The following is a 25074-nucleotide window of genomic DNA, read 5'->3' as shown; positions in this document are numbered from 1 at the left end:
CCAGAGAAGCCCCTCCCCCGGCCTGGCTGGCAGACCAACGGTCCCACCCTGCCCCAACTCAGGCCAGGGGCTTCCTAGTTGATCCATTTAGCAGACCCCGGTGGGGGAGCGGGCCGGAGGGGCTGTTTCTCCATTTGGGGCACGCCACCCCCTCTCACAAGCACTGGGCCCCAAAGCTGTGCCTCCCTCCTCCCCATCTCCTGGTCAGGCCCTGTTTGGCTCCCCATCTTCTCCTGGGCCATCCGACTGGGAAAGGGGCCAGGCCCTGAGCTCAGGCGTTGGCTATTCCAGCCAGAACTGTCTGAGGCGGGGAGCCAGCCCCAGCCCAGACACCAGCGGGATCTGGCCCGGGGCTGGGAGGTGGGCCACCAGGGCCCAGGAAGGGTCCGAGGGGCAGGACCGGGTGAGGGGCTGGAGAGAGCCCCAAGTTTCAGGAGGGCCGACAAGGAGGGGGCTCCTCGGCGGTGGGGGCCGAGCTTTGCCATCTGTTTCTGTGCTTAGCCGCTCTGAGTGCTGGCTTTGCCCCCTTTCCTGCCCTCCGTCCCCAGGGCTGGGCCTGTGAGGGGGGAGGGAACTCCTGGCTGAGGAGGGGTCATTGTTAGCTGGAGCAAAATGGGGCCTTGTGGCCCTGCGCAGACTTCCACCGAGGGAGGAGTTGGGGGGGCTCCCCACCCGAACCCACCTCCTCCTTTCAGAACAGGGAAACTGAGGCCCGGGGCAGGGGAGAGAACTTGGGGCTCCCTGATGTGCAGAGCCGTCTCCAGGAGGGATCGGGGCCTCTCGGCGCGAGCTGGGCAGAGGGGGAGGGCAGGCCCGCCCCCCGCCCCGCAGGGCTCGGCAGCATGTCCCCGGCTGCCACATCACTGCCAGGTGAGGGGGGGCGGCGGGCGCTCCCGGCCAGGTGTGCGGGTGGGCACCGCGGCCCAGACGCCCCCCCTCTCTCCCCCGAAGGCGAGGGCGGGCTGTGACTAAAAAGCCAGGCAGCCGCCTCCCCCTCTGGCCCCCGGCCAGCTCCCAGCCCCCAGCGCCGCCTCCCCTGCGCTCCCCGCTCGCTGCAGCCAGGGAAAACAACTGCTCATTTTCCCCTCCCTCCGTCGCCGGGGTCCTGCCCAGCCCCACGCTCGCGGCCCTTCGGGAGCAGCCGGGACGCGGGAGGAGGCGGCGGGGCCCCAGCGGGCAGCAGCAGGCCGGATCGCAGGCTCCCGAGCTCCCCCCGCGCGCTCCGGCCCCCTGCCGCCCCCGCCCCCGCGCGCGCCCGCCCGGCTCCGGATCTTCTGGGCCCCCCCTCCCGCCCCCGGCAGCGGCTGGAAGACTTGGGACAACTTTCCGTCCCGCCGCCGCTCACTCCGTCCCTCCCGCCGGCCGCCCGCTCCCGCTCCTCCTCCGCGCTTTCCAGCGCCCCGGCCCCCATGCCCCGGGCCTGCAGCGCCCCCCGCCCCGCGCCCCCCGAGATGCCCCGCTCCGGGCTGCTGGCGCTGCTGCTGCTGCTGCTGGGCCTGGGCGGGGGGGCGCTGGGGGGCCCGCCGGGGGAGCGGGGCGCCGGGGGCGGGGGGGCGCTGGCGCGCGAGCGCTTCAAGGTGGTCTTCGCCCCCGTCATCTGCAAGAGAACGTGTCTGAAGGGGCAGTGCCGGGACAGCTGCCAGCAGGGCAGCAACATGACCCTGATCGGGGAGAACGGGCACAGCACCGACACGCTCACGGGCTCCGGCTTCCGAGTGGGTGAGCCCGGGCCGGCGGTTCCGGCGGGAGGGGGCGGCCGGGCCGGGGAGGCGGGAGGGCGGGGCTCCGGAGAAACGTGGGGCCGGCGCGGGGTCTGGGACGGGGCTGCCGGGGGAGGGGGCACCTGGGTCCGGGAGAGAGGGCAGGACGCCCGGGCATCCCGGGAGGATTCTGGGAGTTAGGGGAAGAACGCGGGACGAGCCCGGAGTGTGGATCAGTACTGAGGAGCGGAGTCAGATGGGGGGGGGGGGCCTGGCCCCCTCTGGCCCCAGCTCCTGCTGCCCCCCTGCCCCCGCTGCAGGTTTACTGTCCCAGCTCCTTTTGATTTTGCTCACGCCACACTCGGTCCCATAGGTCCCCACAATCCTCCAGGCCCCAAGAAGTGAGGAGAAGGCAGGCTGGGACGGGGGAGTCCTTCTGTCCCTGGCTCCTCTAATAATCACCCCCAGGGCCCTGGAGGAGCGGAGAGGAGCCCCTTGTTAATTATGCCCCTGGGGGGGTAATTAGGCTGGGCCCAGGAAGGTGCCACCCAAACATCCCCCCCCAGGGCGCCCAGGGTTCAGGGGCAGACTCCAGTCTCAGGGTTCCAGGGCATCCCCGGGCTGGCACTTCCGTGGGCCACAATATCGGCATGTCCGGGTTCGATGGGTCTGGGGTGCCGGTGTGCTTGTGTGTGCAGCATGAGTGTATCCCAGCTCAGGGCCTTCCTGCCCCTGCTGTTGTCTCTGTCTGTGCTGCCCACATCCCTCGGGCACAGTGCCCGGGGCCGCGGGTGGGCGGTGTCACGGGGAGGTCAAGCTCACCACCAGGAGTGACTCACCAGGAGGGCAGGAAGGAGGCCCTCTCCCCTCCCCAGACCGGCAGGATGGATGAGCCAGGAAAGAGGCTCTCTCTGGGCCAGGGGCTTCCAGGCCGGGGGCTTCCGGGCCTCAGCCAGGGCCCACAACAACCTGCCCCACCCTGTTCCCGGGCTCTGGGAGGCAGCTGCCCCGGGAGAGGGAGGATATCTGGGGCAGCGCAGGGAGGGCAGGGAGAGTGGCCAAACCCGGGGTGGGCCGAGGGGGTGCAGGGGACACGGAGACCGAGGGGGCCTCGTGTTGGGCCGGGAAGCTTCAGCCCTGCCAGAGCTCTTGCTGCCCGGGAGACCCGGGCGAGGCTTTTGAAGTGTTCTCGGCTCTGAAAGAAGGGGGCCGCCATTAGCCGTCGGGGTCTCTCAAGCTTCAACATGGGGTCCGGGAGGGCTGGGGCTGCTCCTGCCCTTTCCTGGTACCAGCCGAGGGCCCAGTGCCCCGCCTGTGCACACAGCACTCTGGTGTGGGGACGGTGCAACAGGCCATGGGACCCGGGCTCTGGGGGCTTTCCCCTCTGACCCGGGATGGAATGAGCCCCTCTCAGCTGGGAATCCTCTGGCCTTCCCTTTGCGCATTGTGGATGTGTGTGCACTTGTGTGTGCAAGCACCGAGTGTGAGAGCAGATCCCTGTGCATGTGGGGCCTAGTGTGTCTGTGTGTGCTCACCAGTGGCCCCTGGGGGACGCAACCAGCAGAGCCCTGAAGGACACCCCAGCCCTGTTTGGGTGGGAAGGGGGGCCTGGATTAGGATGTGGGTGGGGCAGCCTAACCACTGTGACACCCTGCCCCCACCCCACCCCATCTTTCCTTGCAGTGGTGTGCCCTCTGCCCTGCATGAATGGGGGCCAGTGCTCCTCTCGGAACCACTGTCTCTGCCCCCCGGACTTCACCGGCCGCTTCTGCCAGGTGCCCGCTGGCAGTGGGGGGGCGGCCCTTGGCCGAGGTGTGGCTCTGGGCGGCCCCCCGCCTCCCGCCCCCGAGGGGGAGCCTGTGGCCAGCAAGCATGCCATCTATGCCGTCCAGGTGATCGCGGACCCCCCAGGGGCCGGGGAGCAGCCGCCCGCTCAGCATGCGGCCTTCCTGGTGCCCCTGGGGCCTGGCCAGATCTCGGCAGAAGGTACCCAGTGAGGGGAGGGGGGGAGGGATGGAGGGCAGAGGTGGGAGGAGGCCCAGCCAGAGAGGGAGAGGGACCAGGAACCCTGTGGGAAGTCACAAGAAAGACGAGTCAGGAGTGACTGGGGAGAAAATCTCCCAATGAGCCCGTATGCAAGGGCAGGGGGCCCCAGGGAGGCGCCAGGCCCCCCTCAGTGGGGTCCTCACAAGGCTGGGGTCACTCGAGGAGTTTGTGGAGGAGGCCTTTGGTCCTTCCCAGGTCTACGGTTGTGTGTTGTGGGGAGAGACCCGAGGGATTAAGACTGCTGGGAAGGAGCTGGAGGGGAAGGCTGCAGGGACGAGGGGGCCTCAGCCCTGGCCCGCTAACCTCTGTGTCCTGCGCTCCCAGTGCAGGCACCCCCGCCCCTGGTGAATGTAAGAGTTCACCATCCCCCAGAGGCCTCTGTCCAGGTTCACCGCATCGAAGGGCTGAGCGCTGAGGGCCCTGCACCCCCCCAGCACCTTCTCCCTCACCCCAAGACCCCCCACCCCCGGCCTCCCACCCAGAAGCCCCTGGGCCGCTGCTTCCAGGACACGCTACCTAAGCAGGCCGTGAGTGACCCCTAGGCCCAGGGACCCCCCCCCCGCCCTTTCAGAGACTACCTCCCTCCCCTGGCTCCCAAACCATGTGTAATACCCTAGCCCTGCCCTCTGCCCTCCTCTCCAAGGCACCTAGGCCTCCCAGGGGGCCTTGGGGTGGGGGGAGTCAGATCTGTCTGGCTGTGGGTGAGCAGAGAAGTCCCTTCCCTTCCTGTACACGAGGGGTTAATGGGAGCCTCCTCCAGCTGGGACAGCCTAAGAGCCTTGGGTGGGGGGGGGGGCGTGCTCTGGCGGCTCCCCTGACTTGGTGCTCCCTTGGATCCCAGTGCGGCAGCAACCCGCTTCCAGGGCTGACCAAGCAGGAGGACTGCTGCGGGAGCATCGGTACGGCCTGGGGGCAGAACAAGTGTCACAAGTGTCCACAGCTGCAGTGTGAGTCCCGAGCTAGCCCCTGCCCTCTCCTGTTCCACACAAAGCTTGCCCCCCATCTGCTCCTCCTCCCCATCCCCCGTCCTCCTCCTGTCTCCCCCCCAAAGCCCTTGTCCCCCTCCCCCCAATGACAAATCACCATCTCTTCCCCCAGACACTGGTGTGCAGAAGCCAGGCCCTGTGCGTGGGGAGCTGGGGGGCGACTGCCCCCAGGGTTACAAGAGGCTGAACAGTACCCACTGCCAGGGTATGGGGGCCACGCCAGGCAGGCAGAGGGAGCTGGGAAGGGCCACGCCAGACCACGGATCGGAGCCGGAGGCTCCCCAGTCCGCAGTGTGGAGGAGAGGAGGGAGCCAGGGTGGGCAGGGGAGAGGGCCCCGGCTTTTCCGTCCATCCCCCTCTTTGTTCTGCAGACATCAATGAGTGTGCCATGCCAGGGATGTGCCGTCATGGAGACTGCCTCAACAGCCCGGGCTCCTACCGCTGTGTCTGCCCCCCTGGCCACAGCCTCGGCCCCTCACGGACTCAGTGCCTGGGTAAGAGCCCCTGGGCACCATGTGGGCAAACAGGGTTCACTGTGAGGTGGAGGGGGCAGACTGGGAAAGGTCAATGCCGAGGGAAGGTGGAGGGCAGAGGACAGAGGGCAGAGGATGGAGGGTGGAGGGCTGGGAATAACCCGATCAGATGGTCAGGGCAGAACCACATACCTGGAGGCCCTGCAGGGGTCCTGGTCCCCCAGAACCTCGAGGTGGGGGGGTTGAAGGGTGTGGGGGGCAGGGAGTCTGTCCTGATTTTTCCTTTCCCATGGCCCAGCTGAGAAATCAGAGGAGAAGAGCCTCTGCTTCCGCCTAGTCAGCCCTGACCTGCAGTGCCAGCACCCGCTCACCACCCACCTGACCCGCCAGATGTGCTGCTGCAGCGTGGGCAAGGCCTGGGGGGCCCGCTGCCAACGGTGCCCTGCCGATGGCACGGGTCAGGCTGCCCTCCCTGCGCGGGGGGGCCTCTGGGCACAGCAGGGAGTGGGGGGCACGGTACCCAGGCACAGGGGAGGGGAAGGCCGGCCGCGCCAGACGTTGTGGGCTCCCTCAGACCCTGGAGTAATGGGGAGAAGGGAAGCCCAGAGCTGTGAGGGAAAGGTCACTTCTCTTTCCCTCCCCCCAGCTGCTTTCAAAGAGATCTGCCCGGCAGGCAAAGGCTACCACATCCTGACTTCCCACCAGACGCTGACCATTCAGGGAGAGAGCGACTTCTCTCTGTTCCTGCACCCAGATGGGCCCCCCAAGGCCCAGCCGCTCCCGGAGAGCCCGAGCCGCGCCCCGCCGCAGGAGGACCCGGAGGAGGAGAAAGGTGAGGCGGCCGCCAGGGCAAGCGTGACCCCAGGGTGCGGCAGCTGCACCCCTCCCTCCGCAAAGGCTCCCCGTCCTAGAGGCGGCCACCTCGGGCTGCTTCCTTGCAGAAGACCGGGTCTCTCCCATCCCCCCGCCCTCTGGGCCCCCATACGGGCCGCAATGCCCTGACCTGCCGCTCCCCAGGGGGAAGGGCCGCCGGGACCTTACCCTGGGTAAAACTCTAAGGCTCTCGGGGCTGCGGCCTGAGCCCCCGCCTCTAAACGCGGGTCTTTCTCTTCCAGGGGTGACCACGGACTCCGTGAGTATCAGGCCGAGCGCGGCCCCCGCCCAGCTGGGGCAGAGAGGGAGGGGCCCACGCTTGGAGGGGCTCCAAGCGCCTTATCTCCCTCCACCTTCTCCCCCCACCCTCAGATGGACTCGGAGGAGCGCTCGGCTCAGCAGGGCCAACCCCCTGTCACCACGCCGCCGCCCCGCGCTTACCCAGGTGAACCAGGGAAGGGGAAGGCAAAGCCTCCGGCCAGGGAATGCAAGTGGGGGCCTGCGGGGGGAGGGCCCGGAGGCCCCCTCCCCCACGTGAAGCAGCCGCCGCCTGGTCTCTTGCAGAGCTGGTTTCCCGCCCCACCCCGCCGGCCGTGCGCAGAGTCCCCCCGGATCTGCTCCCGTCCAGGAGCGCCGTGGAGATCGCCCCGACCCAGGTCACAGGTAAGGCGGCTTCCTGCCTCCCCCCCCGCCCGCCCGGCGGAACCAGATCCAGCCAGGCTGCCGAAGGACCTACTATGTGCCGGCTTCTGCGGATGCGGAGATGAAAAAGGACCTGGTCCGTGCGCGCCAGGAGCTTAGGGACACCCGAGCGACGAAAGGGGGCGCCCGGGAAGGGTGCTGTGGTCCGGCCTGAGGAAGTTGTTCGACGCCCCCCCTTCCCCCCTTCCGTACGGGGGCTGCCCACTCCAGAGCAAACGGAGCAGGGACGCTGGGTCCCCCGCTCCTCAGGGCGCCGCTCTCCCTCCTCGCAGAAACCGACGAGTGCCGGGTGAACCGCAACATCTGCGGCCACGGGGAGTGCGTCCCCGGCCCCTCGGGATACTCGTGCCAGTGCTACCCGGGCTACCGGCCCCACCCGCAGCAGCTGTACTGCGTCGGTGAGCGGGAGCGTCCGCGCACGGGGCCCACGCGGGGGGGAGGGGGGCTGAGCCTCAGGGGGCGCCTCTGCCCCGAGGTCCGGCCCCGGAGGTCGGGGGTGACGGTCGGTCTTTCCCGGCCCCGCAGACGTGAATGAATGTGAGACGGAGCCGTGCGGAGTCGGGAAAGGCGTCTGCATGAACACGGGAGGCTCGTACAACTGTCACTGCAATCGGGGCTACCGGCTGCAAGTCACCCCCAGCGGCCGCTCCTGCGTGGGTAAGAGCCCCGGCCGTCCGGGTGGGAAACCTGGAGGGGCGGGGCGGGGGCGGGGCTAATGAAGTCTGGCTGGGGAGGAGCTTGTGGAGGGCAGAGATAGGGGAGGGGCGAGGCCAGGCCTCCGTGGGTGGGGTTACTCGGGAAGAAGTTGGGCATTACTTGGGGATGTGGGGGGTGGGACCAATAAGGCGGGACTTAGACAGAGAGAAAGGGTTTCAGATGTGGTCCAGTTGTGGATCTGGGTGGGGGGCGTGGCCTGTGGGGACCGAACTATTAGGGGCTGTGACTATGCAAATGAGGGACCTGAGGGGCGGGGCTCCGGCGTTGGAGGCACCTGAGATGAAGGTGTTAGTTCCGCTGGAGGGGCAGGGCCTGTGGAAGGACTGGTTCTCATTGGGCAGGCCCCCGAGGGGGCGGAGTCTGGAGCCCAGCCCCTCTCCTTTCCCCCTCCCGGACTCAGACCTCAATGAGTGTGTGAAGCCCCACCTGTGTGGGGACGGCGGCTTCTGCATCAACTTCCCCGGGAACTACAAGTGCAACTGTTATCCCGGCTATCGGACCAAGCCGTCCCGGCAGCCGCTGTGCGAAGGTAGGCCCGGGATGGGCAGAGGGCCGGCAGCGCCTGGCACCGCGGGGCCGGGCGAGTGGGCCCCTCCCGCCCGGGGCTTCTGCCGGGCCCCCGGGCTCCTGGCGGCCCAGCCTGATCCTCCCCTTGTCCGCAGACATCGATGAGTGCCGGGACCCCAGCGCGTGCCCGGACAGCAAGTGCGAGAACAAACCCGGCAGCTTCAAGTGCATCGCGTGTCAACCCGGATACCGGAGCCAAGGGGGCGGGGCCTGCCGGGGTGAGGGGAGGGGCAGAGGGGGAGGGGGGGAACCTGGCTGCCCAAATTGTCTGGGACACCTGGATGGGAGCTCGGCTCCCTGTGCCGCCCCCGCCGGGCTCCCCGCCGTGCCGGCCTTGCGGGGGGGGTGGGGGGGGCAGCGGGAGTCTTTTCTCTGCCATGGGAGCTGGGCAGCGCGGGCCGAGCCGGGGTGGGGATGCCCGGCCCGGCTGCCTCCGTCCGCGGCCCTTCCAACACCCCCTCCCCCCGCAGACGTGGATGAGTGTGCCGAGGGCAACCCCTGCCAGCCCGGCTGGTGCGAGAACCTCCCAGGCTCCTTCCGCTGCACGTGTGCCCAGGGCTATGCTCCCGCCCCAGACGCCCGCAGCTGCCTGGGTGAGGGGGGGAGCTCCAGGGCTGGGGGGGGGGGAGCACCAGGGCTGCCTTGGGAGGGGGAGCGCCAGTGCTGCCCGGGTCTCCCGACTGGACACTGACCATCTCCCCCCTCCTCCCCCCCTCCACAGATGTGGACGAGTGTGAGACCAGGAGTGTGTGCGAGTACGGGGTCTGCACCAACACCCCGGGCTCCTTCCAGTGCCAGTGTCTCACGGGCTACCACTTGTCCCGGGACCGCAGCCGCTGTGAGGGTGAGTGGGGAAGTGACGGCAGCTCCAGCTGCTGAGGGTGCAGAGAAACCTGGCTGGGCCACACCATGCCTCTGGGCTAGAAGCCCTGGGTTCCTCCCAGCTCCAAGGCCCCTTCCTGTCCTGGCATTCTGGGTTCTAGGTTCTCCTAGGTCCTGACATTCTGGGTTCTAGATTCTTGCTCTGTGAAGGAAGGACCTTCTCTGTTCTGATATTCCCTCTTGTGTCTGACATTCTGGGTTCTAAGGTTCCCCCAGGCTCTAACTTTCTGGATTCCAATATCCTCATTTTAGCTGATCTGAAAATCTCTCCCAGAATGATATTCTCTGTTCTATGATGCCTTATCCACAGGTTCCCCCCCCCCCCACCTGTTAAGACGGTGGTCAGTGGTCCACGACACCGCCCCCTGGTGGCTGCCCACTGACCCAGCTTCCCCTGTGTGGGCTGTAAGGGTCCGCAGGTTCTGTCAGGAAGGGGAAGGCCATCATTACCAAGGCTAGCCAGCTGAAGGCCAATCCCCCAAAAGGTCACAGAGAGTCGGCTTCGGCCTTTCCGCTTTGTTTCTCCTTTTCAAGGCTGAAAGGCCGGGACGCCCCCTGGGTTGCGGGGCCCTGGGAGCAGGGGACGGCCCGGGGCTTCTCCCCCTGGAGATCCCATGGGCCTTATTAACATGTGCCCCCATGCTGGGCTCCTGTCCCGGCCCCCTGGGGAGCAAGAGGTTCCAGACTCCCTGTTGACGGCTCTCTGGTCCCCCCAGACATCGACGAGTGTGACTTCCCGGCGGCCTGCATCGGAGGCGACTGCAGCAACACCAATGGCTCCTACCGATGCCTCTGCCCCCCAGGCCATCGGCTGGTGGGTGGCAGGAAGTGCCAAGGTACCCACTGGGCCCGAGGAGGCTGGGCATGGAGCAGCGGGTGGCAGCCCTGTCCCCCTCCGGAAGCACGGAGTGCCCACCGCGCCCCAAAGGCCCCCCACCGCCCCTGGTCGTTGGCTTTGTGACCCGACCCAGAGGAAGGTGCAGCCAAGGGAGCGTGAGTGGGGAGGGGGCCAGAGCCCTCCGGTACCTCACCCTGCCTTTGTCCTTGCCCAGACATAGATGAGTGCAGCCAGGATCCGGGCCTGTGCCTCCCCCACGGGGCCTGTGAGAACGTGCACGGCTCCTACGTGTGTGTCTGTGACGAGGGCTTCATCCCCACCCACGACCAGCACGGCTGTGAGGGTGAGTGCCCGCTCCTGCCCAGCCCAGGTGCCCGGCCTCTGGGAGGTGGAGCAGCCCCCTGGCCCTGGTGGAGCCCCACCAGGTACCTGAGCCCTCCCCCCCCTCCCGAGGCCCCCATCTCTCCCTGCCCCCAGGCGCCTGAGCCCTTGCCCCCCTTTTCAGAGGCAGAGCAGCCCCACAACAAGAAGGAGTGCTACCTGAACTTCGACGACACCATCTTCTGCGACAGTGTCCTGGCCACCAACGTCACCCAGCAGGAGTGCTGCTGCTCGCTGGGCGCGGGCTGGGGCGACCACTGTGAGATCTACCCCTGCCCCGTCTACAGCTCAGGTCAGCGTGGGGCCAGCTGGGGCCGGGGAGCCGAGACAGGTGGGGGAGGGGGGTAGAGGGCCCCGAGGCTCCCTCTTCCTCTATAGAATGGGAGGGAAGCAAGAGGCAGGGTGATACAGCAGCAAGAGTCTTAGCTCTGAGTCAGAGGTCCTGGGTTCAGATCCTGCCTCTTGGATACTTTGTCCCTGGGCCTGTTCCCCCATTTGTCAGATAACGGGGTTGACCTACATGGTCTCTGAGCTCCCTACTAGTTCCAGAGGCAGCTAGGTGGCCTTGAAGTGGAGAGAAGCCGGGGCCTGGAGACCCGAGTTCAAATCTGACCTCAGACCCTTATGCTGTGTGATCCTAGGCAAGCCAACCACCTCTCGGCCTCAGGTTCCTGGTTTGTAAAATGGGTATTATATTAGCACCTCCCTGCCAGATGTCATGAAGATCAAGTGAGATAACAGGGACAGCATTTGGCAAACTCTTAAGCCATTATCGTAGAGGCCCCAGGACAGGCCGATCTCTAAGCCCTTCCTGGATTTGGACGTGGGATGCTCCAAGAGGAAGGCGAGGGACCATCCCTCACTCCCCACTCTGTTCCCCTCCCTCCATAGCGGAGTTCCAGAGTCTCTGTCCAGACGGGAAAGGTTACATCCAGGAGAACAACATCATCAACTACGGCATCCCGGCTCATCGTGGTGAGGAGCCCTCTCCGCCCCCCCGCCATTCATCTGTTTTTTCATTCACTTAACAAGCACTTAGCAAGTACCTGCTGTATGCCTGACAAGCACTTATTAAATGCTTCCTGTATGCCAGGAAGTGAAGTTGGAACTGGGGATACAGAAGCAAAAAGGAAATCATCTCTGTCTGCAGAGAGTTTTTATTCATAAACTACAGAGGTTGGGGTAGGAGACAGAGACAGAGAGAGCCTGAGATTATATTAGATATCATTGTGCAGGGAGAGTGTTAACTGGGGGCATCAGGAAAGGCCTCCTGGAGGACGGGTCCCAGAGGCGAGGTTGGAAGGGGTTAAGGGTTCTCTGAGGCAGAGGAGAGGAGCCGGGCGTTCCGGGCAGGAGGCCGAGAGGCCCAAGGAGAAGCGCGCCTAGGGAGCCACTTTGGGGGAGAAGTGGGGGAGGGTTCCCTGCTGAACCCCACGGGTCCCCCCAGACATTGACGAGTGTGTGCTCTTCGGAGAGGAGATCTGCAAGGAGGGCAAGTGCGTCAACACGCAGCCGGGCTACGAGTGCTACTGCAAGCAGGGCTTCTACTACGATGGGAACCTGCTGGAGTGTGTGGGTGAGTATGCAGGGGAGGCTGGCACCCTGGGGGTGGGGTGGGTGAGGCTGGCACCCTGGGGGTGTGCGTGAGCTGGGCACCTGTTAGGTTACGTGGGTGACCGAGCCACATCGAGGTGCCAGGCTGCCCGACTGTCCATCAGAGCCTTCATGGGCAGCTCCAGCTGGAGACCTTCAGTTATGGAGGAGCCGTTCCCGGCTGCCATTCTCCTTCCCTTGCAGCACCCGCGTCTCCGGGTCCTGCTTCCTCCCAGCCCTTTTCCTCCTCGCTGCCCAGGCTGGACGCTCAGCTGTGTCTTTCCTTCAGGGCTCCCGGATGTGTCCGACTGGGGCAGGGAGAGGAGTCCTTAAGGGGTCAGGACACATGGGTTTCCTTACTGAAGGATCCCAGACCTCGGTTTTCTCCTTTGAGAATGGGGATGACCCATAGCCTGGCCCTCCGGATGGGGCGAGAAGAGTGGGGAAAGAAGGGGAGGGCAAGCTTTTGGGGCCCGGGGGGGGGGGGAGGCGTAACACAAGTCCATTCCTTCCCTCCGCTCAGATGTTGACGAGTGTCTGGATGAGTCCAAGTGCAGAAACGGCGTGTGTGAGAACACTCGGGGGGGCTACCGCTGCTCCTGTACCCCTCCGGCGGAGTACAATCCGGCCCAGCGCCAGTGTCTGATCCCTGAAGAAATGGGTGAGGAGCTGGGAGGAGGTTCTGGAAGGGAGGGAGGATGAAGACTGGGGGAGGAGGAGGACACCCAGAGGCTGCTGGGGCAGGGCAGATGGAGGCTGCAGAAAAGGGGTATGGAGGGTGAAGTGGAGCGTGGAGGGGAGGGAGAAGGGGGATGGAGGCTGGGGCCCAGCAGGAGAAGAGGCTGACCCCTCTGCCTGCAGATGTGGACGAGTGCCAGGACCCCGGGGCCTGCCGGCATGGGCGCTGCATTAACCTTCCCGGCTCTTTTCGGTGCGAGTGTCACCTGCCCTGGGTCCCGGGCCCCACTGGCCGGGACTGCCAGCTCCCAGAGGGCCCAGCAGGTGAGGGCTGTGTCTGTGTGTCTGCTCAGTGTGGCACATGGTCTGAGGCGGGCCCAGGCCTCCCCTGAGTCAGGGGCCTGCCAGCCTGGAAGGAGAGGGCAGTTCAGAGGGGCCCCACGAGTCCTGGCAGATCCATGGGGAAAGTCAGTCACGGCAGTGGCAGGGACATCCCCGGGGGCTTCTTGGAGGAGGCGGCATTTGCCAGCATTTGGGGAGGAAATTCAAGGTGTTGGGCAGGTGGGTGCAGAAGGGGTGGTGACTGGAGCCAAGGTCAGAAAGGCAGCCTCGGCCCTGTCTGTGGGGAGCCTTGAATGCCAGGCAGAGGCACATGACCGGCCCTAGCCCATCTGCTTGGGGGGCGGGGAGGGGTCCCCACATCTCTCTTCTCCCGCAGACAGACCCCTGGAGCGGAGGGACGTGTGCTGGGGCCAGAGAGGGGATGACGGGATGTGTGCGGGGCCCCTGGCCGGCCCTCTGCTGCCCTATGAGGAGTGCTGCTGCCGCCAAGGCCGGGGCTGGGGGGCCCAGTGTCGCCCCTGCCCACCCCGGGGGCCAGGTGAGCGGCGGGGAAGGGTGGGGAGGCGGGACTGCGGAACGAAAGCCGGCAGGGGCCCCGGGACCCGGCGCAGCCCCTCATTGGGCCTCGTTTCCCCCGCTCTGTAAATGGGGAGGGGCCGTGGGCAGCCTGGCCCTCCAAACCGAGACCTCGACTCCCCCCTCCGCCAGGCCTTCAGTGTCCGAACTCCCAGAGCGAAAGTAACTCTTTTTGGGACGTGAGCCCCCTGTTCCTGCGGAAGCCGCACCGAGGTGAGTCGCCCCACCCCCGCCGCGCAGCCGCAGCCCGTTCCGGCGAGCCCTCCGTCGGCCTCAGTTTCTACAGCTGTAAAATGGGGAGGGTCCCAGGGGGCCCCATGTAAACGTGGGCCCTTGTTCTTGGCTGCAGAAGAGGACAGCTCCGAGGAGGACTCGGACGAGTGCCGCTGCGTGAGCGGCCGCTGCGTGGCCCGCCCCGGGGGCGCGGTCTGCGAGTGTCCCGGCGGCTTCCAGCTGGACGCTTCCCGCACGCGCTGCGTGGGTGAGCCGGGCGGGCGGGGCCGGCCGCGGGAGGGGGCGGGGGAGGCCTCCCTCCCCCCGGCGCGCTCACGTCCCGCCGTCTCCCCGCAGATATTGACGAGTGCCGGGAGCTGAACCAGCGCGGGCTGCTGTGCAAGAGCGAGCGCTGCGTCAACACGAGCGGCTCCTTCCGCTGCGCCTGCAAGGCCGGCTTCGTGCGCGTCCGGCCCCACGGGGCGTGCGTGCCCCAGCGCCGCCGCTGAGCCCCCGCCCTTGGACTCGGAGCCCGGCCGAGGCGGCGGGCAGGGCGCCCCGCGGAGGGAGAGGCTCTCCCGGTGCTGTCCCCCGCCTGGCTCCCACGGGCCGAGGCCAGGTACGAAGCGAGGGCCGCGCCGGGGCCCGAGGGGACGCCGCGCCGGGGCTGCCCCGTGCAGGGCTCCCGGACTGTGTGGACACGGCCTGGCGCCGCCCCGGGCTCTGAGGAGATTGTATCTTAGGAACAGAAGGCGGCGCGCTCCCTGCCCGCGGGCCGACCGCTGCTGGCCACCCCGCCCCCGCCCAGATGTGTCTATGGAGCCGGCAGAGATAAAAGCTGGGTCCTTCCCGTTCTTGGTCCCTGAAATGCTCTGGCCCTAACTCGCGGGGGGACGGGGGAGGGGAGGGGGAGCCTGGAGGTCGCTTATTTGGGGAGATGGAAGAAGCAGCCTGGCCCTTCGGGACGCCCCTCGGTCCCCACAGGAGGTAGCCCGGCCGGTCGGGGCCCCCGCTCAGCCCAACACCCGCCCCCCCACTCCCCCCCAGGCAGCCCAGCCCATGATCCAACACTCCAGGCCGGACTCCACAGGACTAGAAATAAAATGTATTCCCGCTCTGCTTATGTACATGGGGAAAGGGGTCCTGGGCCAGCTGGGCCAGGCTTTGTACAATAAATACATGGGCAGAGGCTGGCCGGGCGCGGGGCAGGGCAGCCTGCACCCTTCTCTGCAGCTCGGGGAGCCGAGCAGTGTCCGGGGTCTGGGGCTCAGTCCAGCTTCCGCGCCCCCAGCTTCATGGGCCCCTTAGCCGCCTTCCTCTCGGCCCGCTTGGCTTCCATCTCCTTCTTCCGCTCTTCTCTCTTCTTTCGAGCAAGCTCGGCCTTGGCCTGTCCTGGGAGATGTGGCAGGTGGTTAGTGCGGGGGGAAGGGGGCACCAAAGGGGGGGGGGACCAGCTGAGGAAGCACCGCTGGGCAAGGGCTTGAGAGGGAACCCAGGAGACCTACTGCTCTCTGCCTCCATGGTCCCCCAGCTCTCCTCAGTCCCCCAGTCTCCCGAGGCTTCGGTGCTCCAGGAGTCGGGATTTCGCTGGAAAGAAAAGGGAAATAAGACGGGCAGGGGCGGGCTCAGAGACCTGACTTTCCCCCCCCCTCTTTCTCCCAAGTCCCAGCCCTGCCACCCTCCCCCCCCAGGCAGGCTCCCCCTCCCCCCCAGCTTGGGCAGCACGGACATTACCTGGGCGTTGGCAGCTAGACGAGGTGCCAGGGTCGAAAAGGGGTCTGCCTTCTCGCTGCTCTCCGCCCCACCCCAGTTGTACTCACTGGCCAACTTGGTGCCCTCAGGCGGCGCTTTGTGGGGCTTCGACTCCTGCCAGTCCTGGTCCCAGGAGCCCTCGGCCTCCCAGCTGCTCCAGTCGGACTCGGGGGACTTCTGAGAGGGGCTGCTGGCCTGCAGGGGAGGGAGTTGGAGGGTTGGGGGGGTCCAGGGGCCGCGTTGCCGGTCCCTTCCTCCACCACTTGGTCCTGGGGCCTCACCCTCCTGGCCTGCTGCTCCCTATTACTGGTGCTCCAAGCCTCCCGCCGAGCCTCTCCTTCTTGCTGTAGAGGAAGGGGCAAGGGGTGAGCCCGAGGAGGGGCAAAGGTCAGAGGGCCTGGCCCCCACTCTGACACTGAGCAGTCCCCCAGCTGCATCTTCTCCCCTAAGCTGCCCTAAACCCTCCGTGAGGCTCCCCATTTAGGGGGAGTGGTCGATGCTGCCCTAGCACCTCTGGAGGATGTGGGAAAGAGGCCCGGGAAGAAAGGAGGAGGGCCTGTCACCAATAGACACATGGACAGACCCTCCCCCAGAAGATACCCCAAAGGGGGCCCGGCCCACGTGAGCCTCCCGCAGTGGAGCCTGACATGGCACTTGACAAATATCAGCTCCTTGGAACCTCCCTGGGAGGAGGTGCCCCATCGACCCCCATTTTACAGATAATAAAGTTGAGGCAAAGAGAGCTAAGTTGATTCCTGATTCCAGGCCCCACTCTCTGAGCCTTGGCCACTTAGGGGCCTCGGTCCTCCCCTGTGCCCATGACTATGGCCAAAGTGGATGGCTAAGGCTGGAGGGGAAAGAGGAGGAGGGGTCAGAGACAGAAAAGGTGAGGGCTCCCTGCTCGGCAGCTGGCCCCTGCCGCCTTCTGCTCACTCCTCTGGCGGTGGGGACACTCTGCATCCTGAGGGGGTTAGGGGAGCCAGGGAAAGGGGGGGCCAAGGAGGGGCAGGAAGTCCAGAGTCCAGAGAGCCGTGGCACGGGGGCCACTTACCTCCAGGCTGCCCCAGTCTTCGTCATCCCACCGCTCAGCGCAGCCCTCCCCATCCTCAGGCGCCGCCGCCTCCTCGTCCTCCCCCTCCGCCCCTCTGGAGTCCCAGCGACCTGAGGTCACGGGAGGGCCCTGGGCAGGGGCAGCAGCTGGGGCAGTGGCTGGGGCTGGGGCTGGGGCTGGAGCTGGAGCTGGGGGGAAAGGAAAAGGGGCACGTCAGGTCAGCGGCCTCAGAAAACCCGGGTTAGCTCCTACCCACAATGGCTGGGGGAGGGGGCCCACGGAGACTCCCAAGCCCTCCCAGAGGCGATGGGCCTTGAAAGTTCCACAGGAAGTGAAGAGAATGTGAGGGAGGGGGTGGAAGTCCAGGGCTAGAAGGACCCTCAGTGGCCATCCTGTCCAGCCCCGGCCACCGAGGTCCAGAGAGGGAAGCCCCCGGTTAGGATCTGAACCTGGGCCCTCTGCGGAGCTGACGCCACCTCAGGGACAGCCTTACCTTCTGGAGGCGGCTTGAGGGGGGCGTCACTGGCCGGGGCACTATCGGTGGGGGTGGGGTTGGCTCGGATCAGCTTGGAGGTGAGGGAGGAGACGCCCGTCACTGCCCAGCCGGCCCAGCTTGCCGCGGTGGCCCCTGGCCTGGGACTGGAGGCTCGGTGCACGTCCTTCTCTGCAGGGAGAGGGTCAGGGTGAGGTCCCTGGGGTGGGGGATGAGGGGCAACAAGGATGGGCCAAGAGGGCTGTCTACACCGGCTCACCCATTTCCTCTAGCTGGGCTGGGTCTTCAGACACAGACTCGAGTTTGGTCAGGAAACTTCGGATGGCCTTGAAAGCCTGTGGAGGGAGAAGTGGAAGTAGAGGCCCCGGGGGAGGGCAGGGAGAACCCACCGGGCAGCCCAGACACGGGTGTACGCCATGGGACACAGGGGATACTCGGGAGGGGGGATCCATCAGCATGGGCTGGAGGCTCCTGACTGGGGAGAAAAGGGGCCGCAAGGTCCCCTCCAACTCCACAGCCGTGACCCAGTCACCTCTGCGGGTCAGCTGGGCAGCTTGTGTCTTGTTTAGCCAAGTCGAGGTTAGCCGGGGCCTCACCTGTTGGGGGTGGGGGCCCTCACCTGGCTGGGGTCTCACCTGGTCACGCACAGTTTTCTCAGGGTCCACGGTCAAGGTGCACAGCACAGGCAGGATCTTGAGGGCGCAGTCGTTCATGGAGTAGAGGTTGTGGGTGGCGGCGAAGCCCAGGACTCCTGCCGCCCGGGACGGGGCGAAGGGGTCCCTGGTGGCCCGGCTGAAAGCCGACGTCAGAACCCGGTGCCTGGTCTGGGGGAGGAGACGTGCTCGGGGTGAGCCTGGCCCTGACGAGCCCCGGGAGAGGCCCAGGGCTGGGGGAGGGGGGGGTGGCGCGGGCCGGGGCTCAACTCACGCTGGCGCTGAGGTAGGGGCCGATCTTGCCCAGGCACACGGTGGTGTTGCAGCGGATGGGGCCCTGGTCGTCCTTGGCCTGGAGCCTGGCGAAGTGCTTCATCAGTTCCACGTTGAGATTCTGCTCATTCAGCTTGGGGGCCAGGAGCAGCATGGACTGGGGGGAGAAGGGCCGGGCTGGGGCCGGGCTCAGAGTCTCTGCAGGATCCTGGAGACCCAGGCGGGCCCCAGGCCCCGCTCCCCGTGAAACCAGACTCGGGCAGCCCCCTAAAACCCAGGGAGGGCCCCCTCTGCAGGTGGCCTTGGATGGGGAGGATCAGGGCCTGAGGCCACAAAAGACCTTCTCTCAGCAAGGCCCCAAGGGTCTGCGTCGGGAGCAGTGAATGAAGAAGAGAGATCCGAACCCGGAGCCTGGGGCTGGCTGCCTGCCCCCCCCACTTCCTGCCCCCGCTCCAGGCCCAGAAGGAAGGCCAACAATGCCATTTCCAACTATGGCCTCCTCCCAAGGAGATCCCACGGCAACCAAACCCCCAGGACGGAGTTTTGGGAGAGGAGCAGGACTGAACATCTGTCCCAGAGTCCCAGGAGGAAGCTGAGGCTCGAGAGGCTTTGTCCTAAGCCCCGGAGTGAGAGCAAGGCAGGGCCCACCGACTTGGGCTTGCTGGCCCCTGGGCTGACAAGGGTCCCCCCAGCCCACCCCACGGAGCCAGTGTTCAGCCCCTCCCCAATCCACCTTGACAGTCTGCTCACGGATGGCGGGGTTGGTATCCAGGAAGCCGTGCACAACGTGGGGGAAGATCTGGGTGTTGACCGTTGGCTCATTGAGGTACTGGATAAACTGCTCCATCTGGGCACGGGGGCGGGAGAGGGACCACCTGTGAGGCCCGTGGCAGGAGAGCAAGGGAAAGCCCACAAAGTGCCCCCGGAGCAAGGCAGGATCTCCAGGGGCCCCACCAGCCACCCACCACCGCCCTCCCCTCTCTGCACTTGGTCCTTTATCAGGATATAATTTTGTATTTCCCTTATTGATCTGGCACGATGTTTGCCAAAAAGAAAGCAAGCACTTAATGTTTTTCGCTTGTTACTTCCTGCGGCCTCCTTTGCCTCAGTTTCCCCAATCAGTCCCCAATCAACCATGACCAGCAGGCAACATTCCTGATCCCAGGCTCAAGCAGGAGCCCCCAGACGTCACCCTGGGAAGCCTCACCAAGGCCCTGCTTGAGGTCCCCTCCCCAGGCTCAGGGCCGAGGGAAGCTCCAAGGGACCTTGGAGAGCACGGGCAGCATCCTCCCAAGGGGCAAAGGCCGGCCAGTGAGATTCGTCCCAAGCCCCAGGCTGCTGGACTCTGACTCCCCAGGTCCAAGTCCAGGGTTCTCCTCTCACCCCCCCACCTCCTCTGGAGAAGGGGCCCATCCCCAGCCAAGCCAGGACCCTGCCCCTGAGGGCCCCTGGAGCCCGGCCTGGGATGGAGGGCAGGCTACCTGCTGCAGCAAGCGGATTCGCATGGCGCGGTCCGTGGAGGAGAACATCTTTACTACAACAGGAATGATTTTTTGCTGGTACTCCTCGGCGTTGAGGAACTTCCCAACCTGCAAGAGACCAGAGGCTCAAACCTGGGCCTACGCCCAAATCAGCTTGGGACCTCGATGCCCACGGGCACGTCTTCTTCCCGGTCACCCCGAGTTCGGCTCACCTTGAAGAGGGGGGTGAGGATGACGGCTCCGGCGCTGCCGTATTCGAAGGCCGTCAGCAGCTGGGGCAAGATCTTGTGCCGGCAGAAATCCTCGGGGAAGGAGTCCAGATTTTTGCTGAGTTCCTGGAAGAACTTCTGCTTCTCAGCAGGTTCTTTGATCTAGGAGAGAGCCATGGGTGGGGGACAGACGTGAGAAAAGATCCCGGAGCCTCAGAGCCCGGGACGCAGGGATCATCCAGTCCGGTTCAAGCAAGAACTCCCGCCGTAGCATCCCTGAGAATGGCCGTCCGGCACCGAAGCGCCCTCCAACGCTAGGCCGACCCGCTAGGCCACAGCTCAGACAGCTCGCCCACAGTTGTGGCTTTTCGGCCATTCACCACGAATCCATCTCTCTCCAACGTCCACTCGTTGCCTCCCACGCTGCACTTGGAGTCAAATGGGACAAACCTAATCCTTCTCCCAGGTAACAAGCCTTCAAAGGCTTTCATCCCCCAGAAGTCTCCTTAGTCTTTCCATTCATCTTCCCAAGGCCCCACAGACGGGCTCCATCATCTCTCCTAAATGTGGCACTCCAAGTGAACAACATTCCAGCCAACACTCAACACTGCCCAGGACAGAAGGCAAGGGGGCCTGTCACCTCCCTGGTCCTGGCCACCAAGCTTCCCCTCGCCTAGAGGCCATGCACCCTTGCCGCTTGCCCAGCCTCCTCCTCTTAATTGGGAAATGCTTTGAGCTGGAGTTCAAATTGAGCCTCAAACATTTAGGAGCTGAGTCACGTCACCCATTTGCCTTCAAGGTAAAATGGGAATAATGGTCCCTAAGGCTAAGGTTTCTGGGAGGATCAAAGGAGAGATATTTCTACCACTTTTAGTAGACCCTTAAGGCTTGTTCCATTCCCTCTTCCAAAGGAAGAAATGAAACCATCAACAAACATCTGAAAAAGGTTTCAAATTATAATAAACTAAGAACAAAATACAAGACGATAATGTACAAAAACTATACGGACATTACATTAATGAGGATAATTCAAGCTGAAAACGGCCAGTGCTGTGGAAGACAGACACAGAAAGGCAGAGAGACGGCCTTAGCGTTGGAAGAAAGGCATGGTTCGAGTCCCACCTCTGGCACAAAGTGGCTGGACCGCCCTGAACAAGTCACTTACCCTCTCAAGACTCCAGACAGGAATCCCTGTCATTACTGACTGATGCTAATCCTTCTTCCAAGTGAGGAGCCTTCAAAGACCATCACATCCTAGGGTGACACTGGAGAGAGGAGTCTCCACACTGGATACTTCCTCTATCAATATTTATGTATCGCTTTAAGGTCTGCAAAACAAGTATCTCACGAATCCTCACCATCACCTTGGGAGGGAGATACTATTATAACCTCCATTTTACATTTCAAGAAACTGAGGCAGGGATTAAATGACCTGCCAGGCCACAAAACTATGAGGCATCTTAGGTCATTTTGAACTCAAGTCTTCCGGATCCCATTTTCGGTACTTTAATCTGTCTCTACCTATCCACTGGAGAATGGGGCACAAATCACAGGGTGTGAATGTGACACAATATTATGGTACTACAAGAAAAGAGGAATACCCAAAGTTCAGAGCAACCCGGAAAGACTTGGATGAAGGAAGCCAGGGAAAAACAAGCCACTGACCATAGAGGTTCCCAAGATCCTCTGCTCCTCCAGGAGCTAGAGGTGGGGACCACATGGGTGGCAGTTGCTTTTGCTTAACGGGTTTTCTTTGTTACAAGGAAGGATCTGGGGTGGGGGGACGGACTGCTAAGTATTGAGAAAGGTTAGACACGTCCTAGCTGTGTGACCCTGGGCAAGTCACTTAACCTCAATTGCCTCAGGAAAAAAAAGAGAAAGGTTAGCAGGGTCAACAGCAAAAGCCATCTATACAACTTTTTAAACATTCTCTTTTGTGGCTCCTGTCATCCTGGGACAGCCAACCTTTTCTGCTCTGTGTCATTGTGAATGTAGGTCCTCTTGGCTTTTATCCAAGACTAACAGAAATGGTAAACCTCATAGGGCGTAACCTGGGACACCGGACTCCAGGCTTCCTTCCAAATGCCGTCCGAGGCGTCCTCAAACCAGAGCCTGGGCAGTGGGAAGTCTGCTGCATTGGGGGTGAAAGAATCTACATTCAAACCCTAGCCTGGGGAATCACCACTTCTTTCTGTGGGCCTCGGTTTCCTTATCTGTCAAGTGAAAGAGTTGGGCCAGGTGACCTCCCAGTTCTCTCCCGCTCTCATCTGCTACCTCCCCAGTGCTCTCCATCACACAGCCCTGACCTTTTCCCTTAATGAACAAGGTCCCTTCTCTAAGGATGGGTATTGGAGTACAGATGGAAGGGGAGGGAATCAACATTTACATAGCACCTACTGTGTGCCATTAAGCACTTTACTACTATTATTCCACTCAATCCTCCCAACAACCCTGTGTAGATACTATTATTATCCTCATTTTACAGTTGGGGAAACTGAGTCTTGCCCAGGATCCCACAATGAGGATGGATTTGAACTCAGGTCTTTCTACCTTCTAGCCCAGGGCTCTGATCATTCCATAAAAGCAAGGCCCTGAGGGTCCAAGAGAACAGAATTAGAAGGCTGGGGCGGACACTTTAAAGACAAAGAAGCCGCCTCAGACCGTTAGTGGTCGTTGGGCTGGGTAGGAATCCAGGTCTCCTGACTCCCGAGTCAGTCCCCTTTCCACTTGGCCCGCCTGATGACAAAGGGCCGTCAAGGTGCCGGTGATCGTAGAGGAGGCCCTTTTTTTCTATTTCATTTCCAACCCATCTACGATCCCATTAAGAGACTCTGAGGGTCTCAAGAGGGGCCTTGTCAAGTGGTCCCCGTGTGTGGAGGAGCCCTTTCTGTCCTGTTTTCCAAAATGGAGAATCTCCAAAAGCCCTGGCCCCTGAGGTTTTTCACCATAGCCCACACCAAATGCCCCCTGAGTCACAAATGCAACTGGCAAAGCTGACAAAACGCCTCGGGAGGCGTACGGCACACTGCGCACCCTCAGGCCCGCTCCCCTCTACCCAGGGGGGCCGGCCATATCCTCTGCTCTTGTCTGGACCCAGGGCGGTCACCTGGGCCGCTCTTCAGGCCGCTTTCCAGGCTCTTGTTAGTTTTAAAAAGCAGGCCCCGAGGGGGGGCTCTTACCCCACATCCCCCTCTTCCCGCCACCTCAGTTTTAATTCTGTTCCTCTAAGTGAGACAGTCCCTGCTTTGTGCCGGGTCCAGGACAACCGGGTCACCTGTGTCTCGGCCTGCTGATCACAGGGGATCCTGGGTCCTGCTTCACCACAGCTGGGCCAGGCTATGGGCCAGTCTGCCACCAAGCAGCGTCCGCACTGGAACACTGGGTCACCCACCAGGAAATGGAATTAAAGTGAGGGGATCGTGTGCGTGTGCATGCCTGCGTGTGCATGCATGTGCTGCAGCAAGAAAGCCGTCCGGCGGTACCCTCGCTCTCAGGCGCTGAGCTCACCTGGATTTCCTCAAGGAAGAGGTTGGTCTCCACAAAGCTGTTGCACATGAAGCCGCCGGCGGCCCGGCAGTTCTGCAGGAAGCGGGACGGATTGGGGCGCACCCTGGGGTTGGCCCCCACCAATTCGCAGTAATGAGGAACCAGAGACTTGGGAATCTGGAAGAAGGGAAGGCGTGAAGAGGGCCCAAGCGGGCCGGGGAAAACAGTGGGTGGCAGGGGGCAGGGAGAGGGGCCCGTGGTGTGGGGAGAAAGGCAGAGCCCAGAAACCAGGCGGGCATCGTGGGAGAGGGGGGCCCAGAGACTCACCTTCCCCAGGGAGCGCAGGGAGGAGGCCCGGGCCAGGTGGCCGTTGAACACCTCCCAGATGAGACAGCCCAGTCTCCACATGTCAGCTGACCTAGGAGGCCCAAAGATAGGATTCAGGGTCTGCTGGGCTCCTGCCCCCCACTCCCGGATTTTTATTTGGCTGTGGCACATCAAGGAAGGGATGGGGACAACTGCTGATCTCCCGCTCCTCATCCGCCAGCACACCCATTCCCGAGGGGCTGCTCCCCCTGCCCATCCAACGCTCACCATTTCTCCCCCACACTTTTGCTGCTGTTTTCTGTCATTTCGGGAGGATCGTAGCGCTCCAGGTCGGGGATCCCCTTCCGGGGGGGCTCCCCGTTGTCCCCCTGGGCCGAGTACATGTAGTCGAGGCCCCCCAGCTTCCACTCCCCAGCTCGGTCCACAAAGACAGCCGCCGTGCACACATTGTTGTGAATGAGGCTGCAGTCGTTAACCAGGAAGCTCAGGGCTTTCTGTGGGGAGGAGGACAGGCTGGGGGGCACAGCTCCGGGGCTGGCAGCCCCTGCCCTCCCCGCCCCCCACAAGGGCGAGCCCAGGGGCGCTGGGCATCTCACCACAATCTGGTGCAGGCCCCACGAGATCTCCAGCTCGCTCAGGCCCCCCGTTTCTGCTTTCAGCTTCAGGTATGTCCCCAGTGGAGTCACAGGCTCAGTCACCACGTGCAGGCATTTGTCCGTCTGGGAGAAGGACCGGCAGCCGTGGGTCAGCATCGGCCCAGGAATGGGCCCCAGGGTGAAAGGGAGGAGGCAGGCCAAGGTCGGGGAGCTCAGGGGTTAGGGACAAGGGAAAGAAAAGGAGGGAGAGGACCTGGGCCAGGGCCTGAGGAGGGCATGTGGGGGAGGGGAGGGGAGGTCTTAGAGACAAAGGGGAGGAGGAGATGGGAAAGGGGAGCAAGGCTCAAATCCCTGCTCTGGCCAGATGCTGTGACCTTGAACAGGGCCCTGCCTCAGTTTCCCCATCTGAGGATGAGGAGGCTACAGCTGGAGGATCTCTAGGTCTTTATGATGCTAGGGGCCGAGGAGCAGATGAGGGTCAGCAGGGAAAACTGAGGGAAGGGGTGGCCAGAAAGGGAGGAGGAGCGGGGGGCCGTGGGGGACCGCGTGCCCACCTCCAGCCCGTCCAGGTAGGCCAGGATGTTGGGGTGCCGCAGGGTCTTGAGCCGCTTGAAGGCGGCCTTGGCCACCAGCGTCTGCTCCTCGTCCCCGGGCTTGGCCTCGTACACGAACACGGACACGGCATTTCCCGTGGCCTGTGGGGAAACGCGGTTGGTGGGGGGTCTCCGAGCATGGGGGTCCCTGGCCCGCCACGCACGCGGTGGGGGCGGGGCGGGTTCCCCAGCTCCAGGCCCTCCCCCGCCCCGGGGCTGCCCAGGGCCGCGGGGGCCACGTCGGGCCGGGCGGGCCGGGGGTGGGCCGGGGCGGGGCCGGCCGGCTCCGGCCGCCCGGACTCCGGCCCCCGAGGCCTGCTCCGCCGGCTCCGCTCCCGGGCCCCGTCACCTTCTTCTTGCCGCGATGCAGCGCCCACAGCCCCGGCGCAACGCCGCCCTCGGGGGGCTCCGGGCTCAGCTCGTACGGGAAGTCTCGGATCGGGTCCCGGGCGAAGAACCACATCTTCCGCCCGGCCCAGGCCCCGGCTTCAGGCCCCGGCTCCGTTCGGGCTCCGGCTCCGGCTCTGACTCTGCCCGGGCCCGGCTCCGCCCCCTCGAGGCCCCGCCCCGCATCAGGTCCCGCCTCTCGCGGC

General features: G+C 64.3%; 2 protein-coding genes across 6 annotated transcripts; one reads left to right on the top strand and one right to left on the bottom strand.

Moving 5' to 3' along the window:
• The first annotated feature begins 1067 nt into the window (after window positions 1–1067).
• Window positions 1068–14883, top strand: LTBP3 (latent transforming growth factor beta binding protein 3). Its single transcript, XM_074276523.1, has 28 exons — window positions 1068–1719; window positions 3384–3686; window positions 4071–4273; window positions 4588–4693; window positions 4845–4937; window positions 5104–5226; window positions 5504–5662; window positions 5852–6037; window positions 6321–6337; window positions 6451–6523; window positions 6643–6741; window positions 7053–7178; window positions 7306–7437; window positions 7898–8026; window positions 8160–8282; window positions 8535–8657; window positions 8786–8908; window positions 9663–9782; window positions 9999–10127; window positions 10290–10457; window positions 11057–11140; window positions 11613–11741; window positions 12282–12419; window positions 12620–12760; window positions 13155–13316; window positions 13487–13567; window positions 13704–13835; window positions 13925–14883. The coding sequence occupies exons 1-28, from the start codon at window positions 1410–1412 to the stop codon at window positions 14074–14076; spliced, it is 3864 nt and encodes a 1287-aa protein (XP_074132624.1). The 5' UTR covers window positions 1068–1409; the 3' UTR covers window positions 14077–14883.
• Window positions 14651–25048, bottom strand: SCYL1 (SCY1 like pseudokinase 1). 5 transcript variants are annotated; one of them, XM_074276524.1, is made up of 18 exons: window positions 24831–25047; window positions 24443–24583; window positions 23889–24011; window positions 23560–23786; window positions 23293–23383; window positions 22987–23142; window positions 19483–19641; window positions 19271–19378; window positions 18523–18636; window positions 17791–17946; window positions 17499–17687; window positions 17123–17198; window positions 16864–17034; window positions 16371–16558; window positions 15601–15663; window positions 15302–15514; window positions 15073–15154; window positions 14651–14959 (listed from the first exon to the last, which is right to left on the bottom strand). In XM_074276524.1, exons 1-18 carry the CDS (start codon window positions 24942–24944, stop codon window positions 14835–14837), a joined length of 2496 nt encoding a protein of 831 aa, XP_074132625.1. In that variant the 5' UTR covers window positions 24945–25047; the 3' UTR covers window positions 14651–14834. The 5 variants fall into 5 exon arrangements, with proteins under 5 accessions (XP_074132625.1, XP_074132626.1, XP_074132628.1 ...); XM_074276525.1 differs by having other exon boundaries at window positions 16371–16552; XM_074276527.1 differs by lacking the exon at window positions 15601–15663 and having other exon boundaries at window positions 24831–25048.
• Between the last annotated feature and the right edge of the window lie 26 nt (window positions 25049–25074).

This window comes from Sminthopsis crassicaudata, chromosome 6 (assembly GCF_048593235.1).
Source record: "Sminthopsis crassicaudata isolate SCR6 chromosome 6, ASM4859323v1, whole genome shotgun sequence".
Classification (NCBI taxonomy): Eukaryota; Metazoa; Chordata; class Mammalia; order Dasyuromorphia; family Dasyuridae; genus Sminthopsis; species Sminthopsis crassicaudata.
The sequence above is the reverse complement of the archived record's forward strand: the minus strand, read 5'-3'. Positions and strand labels throughout refer to the sequence as shown.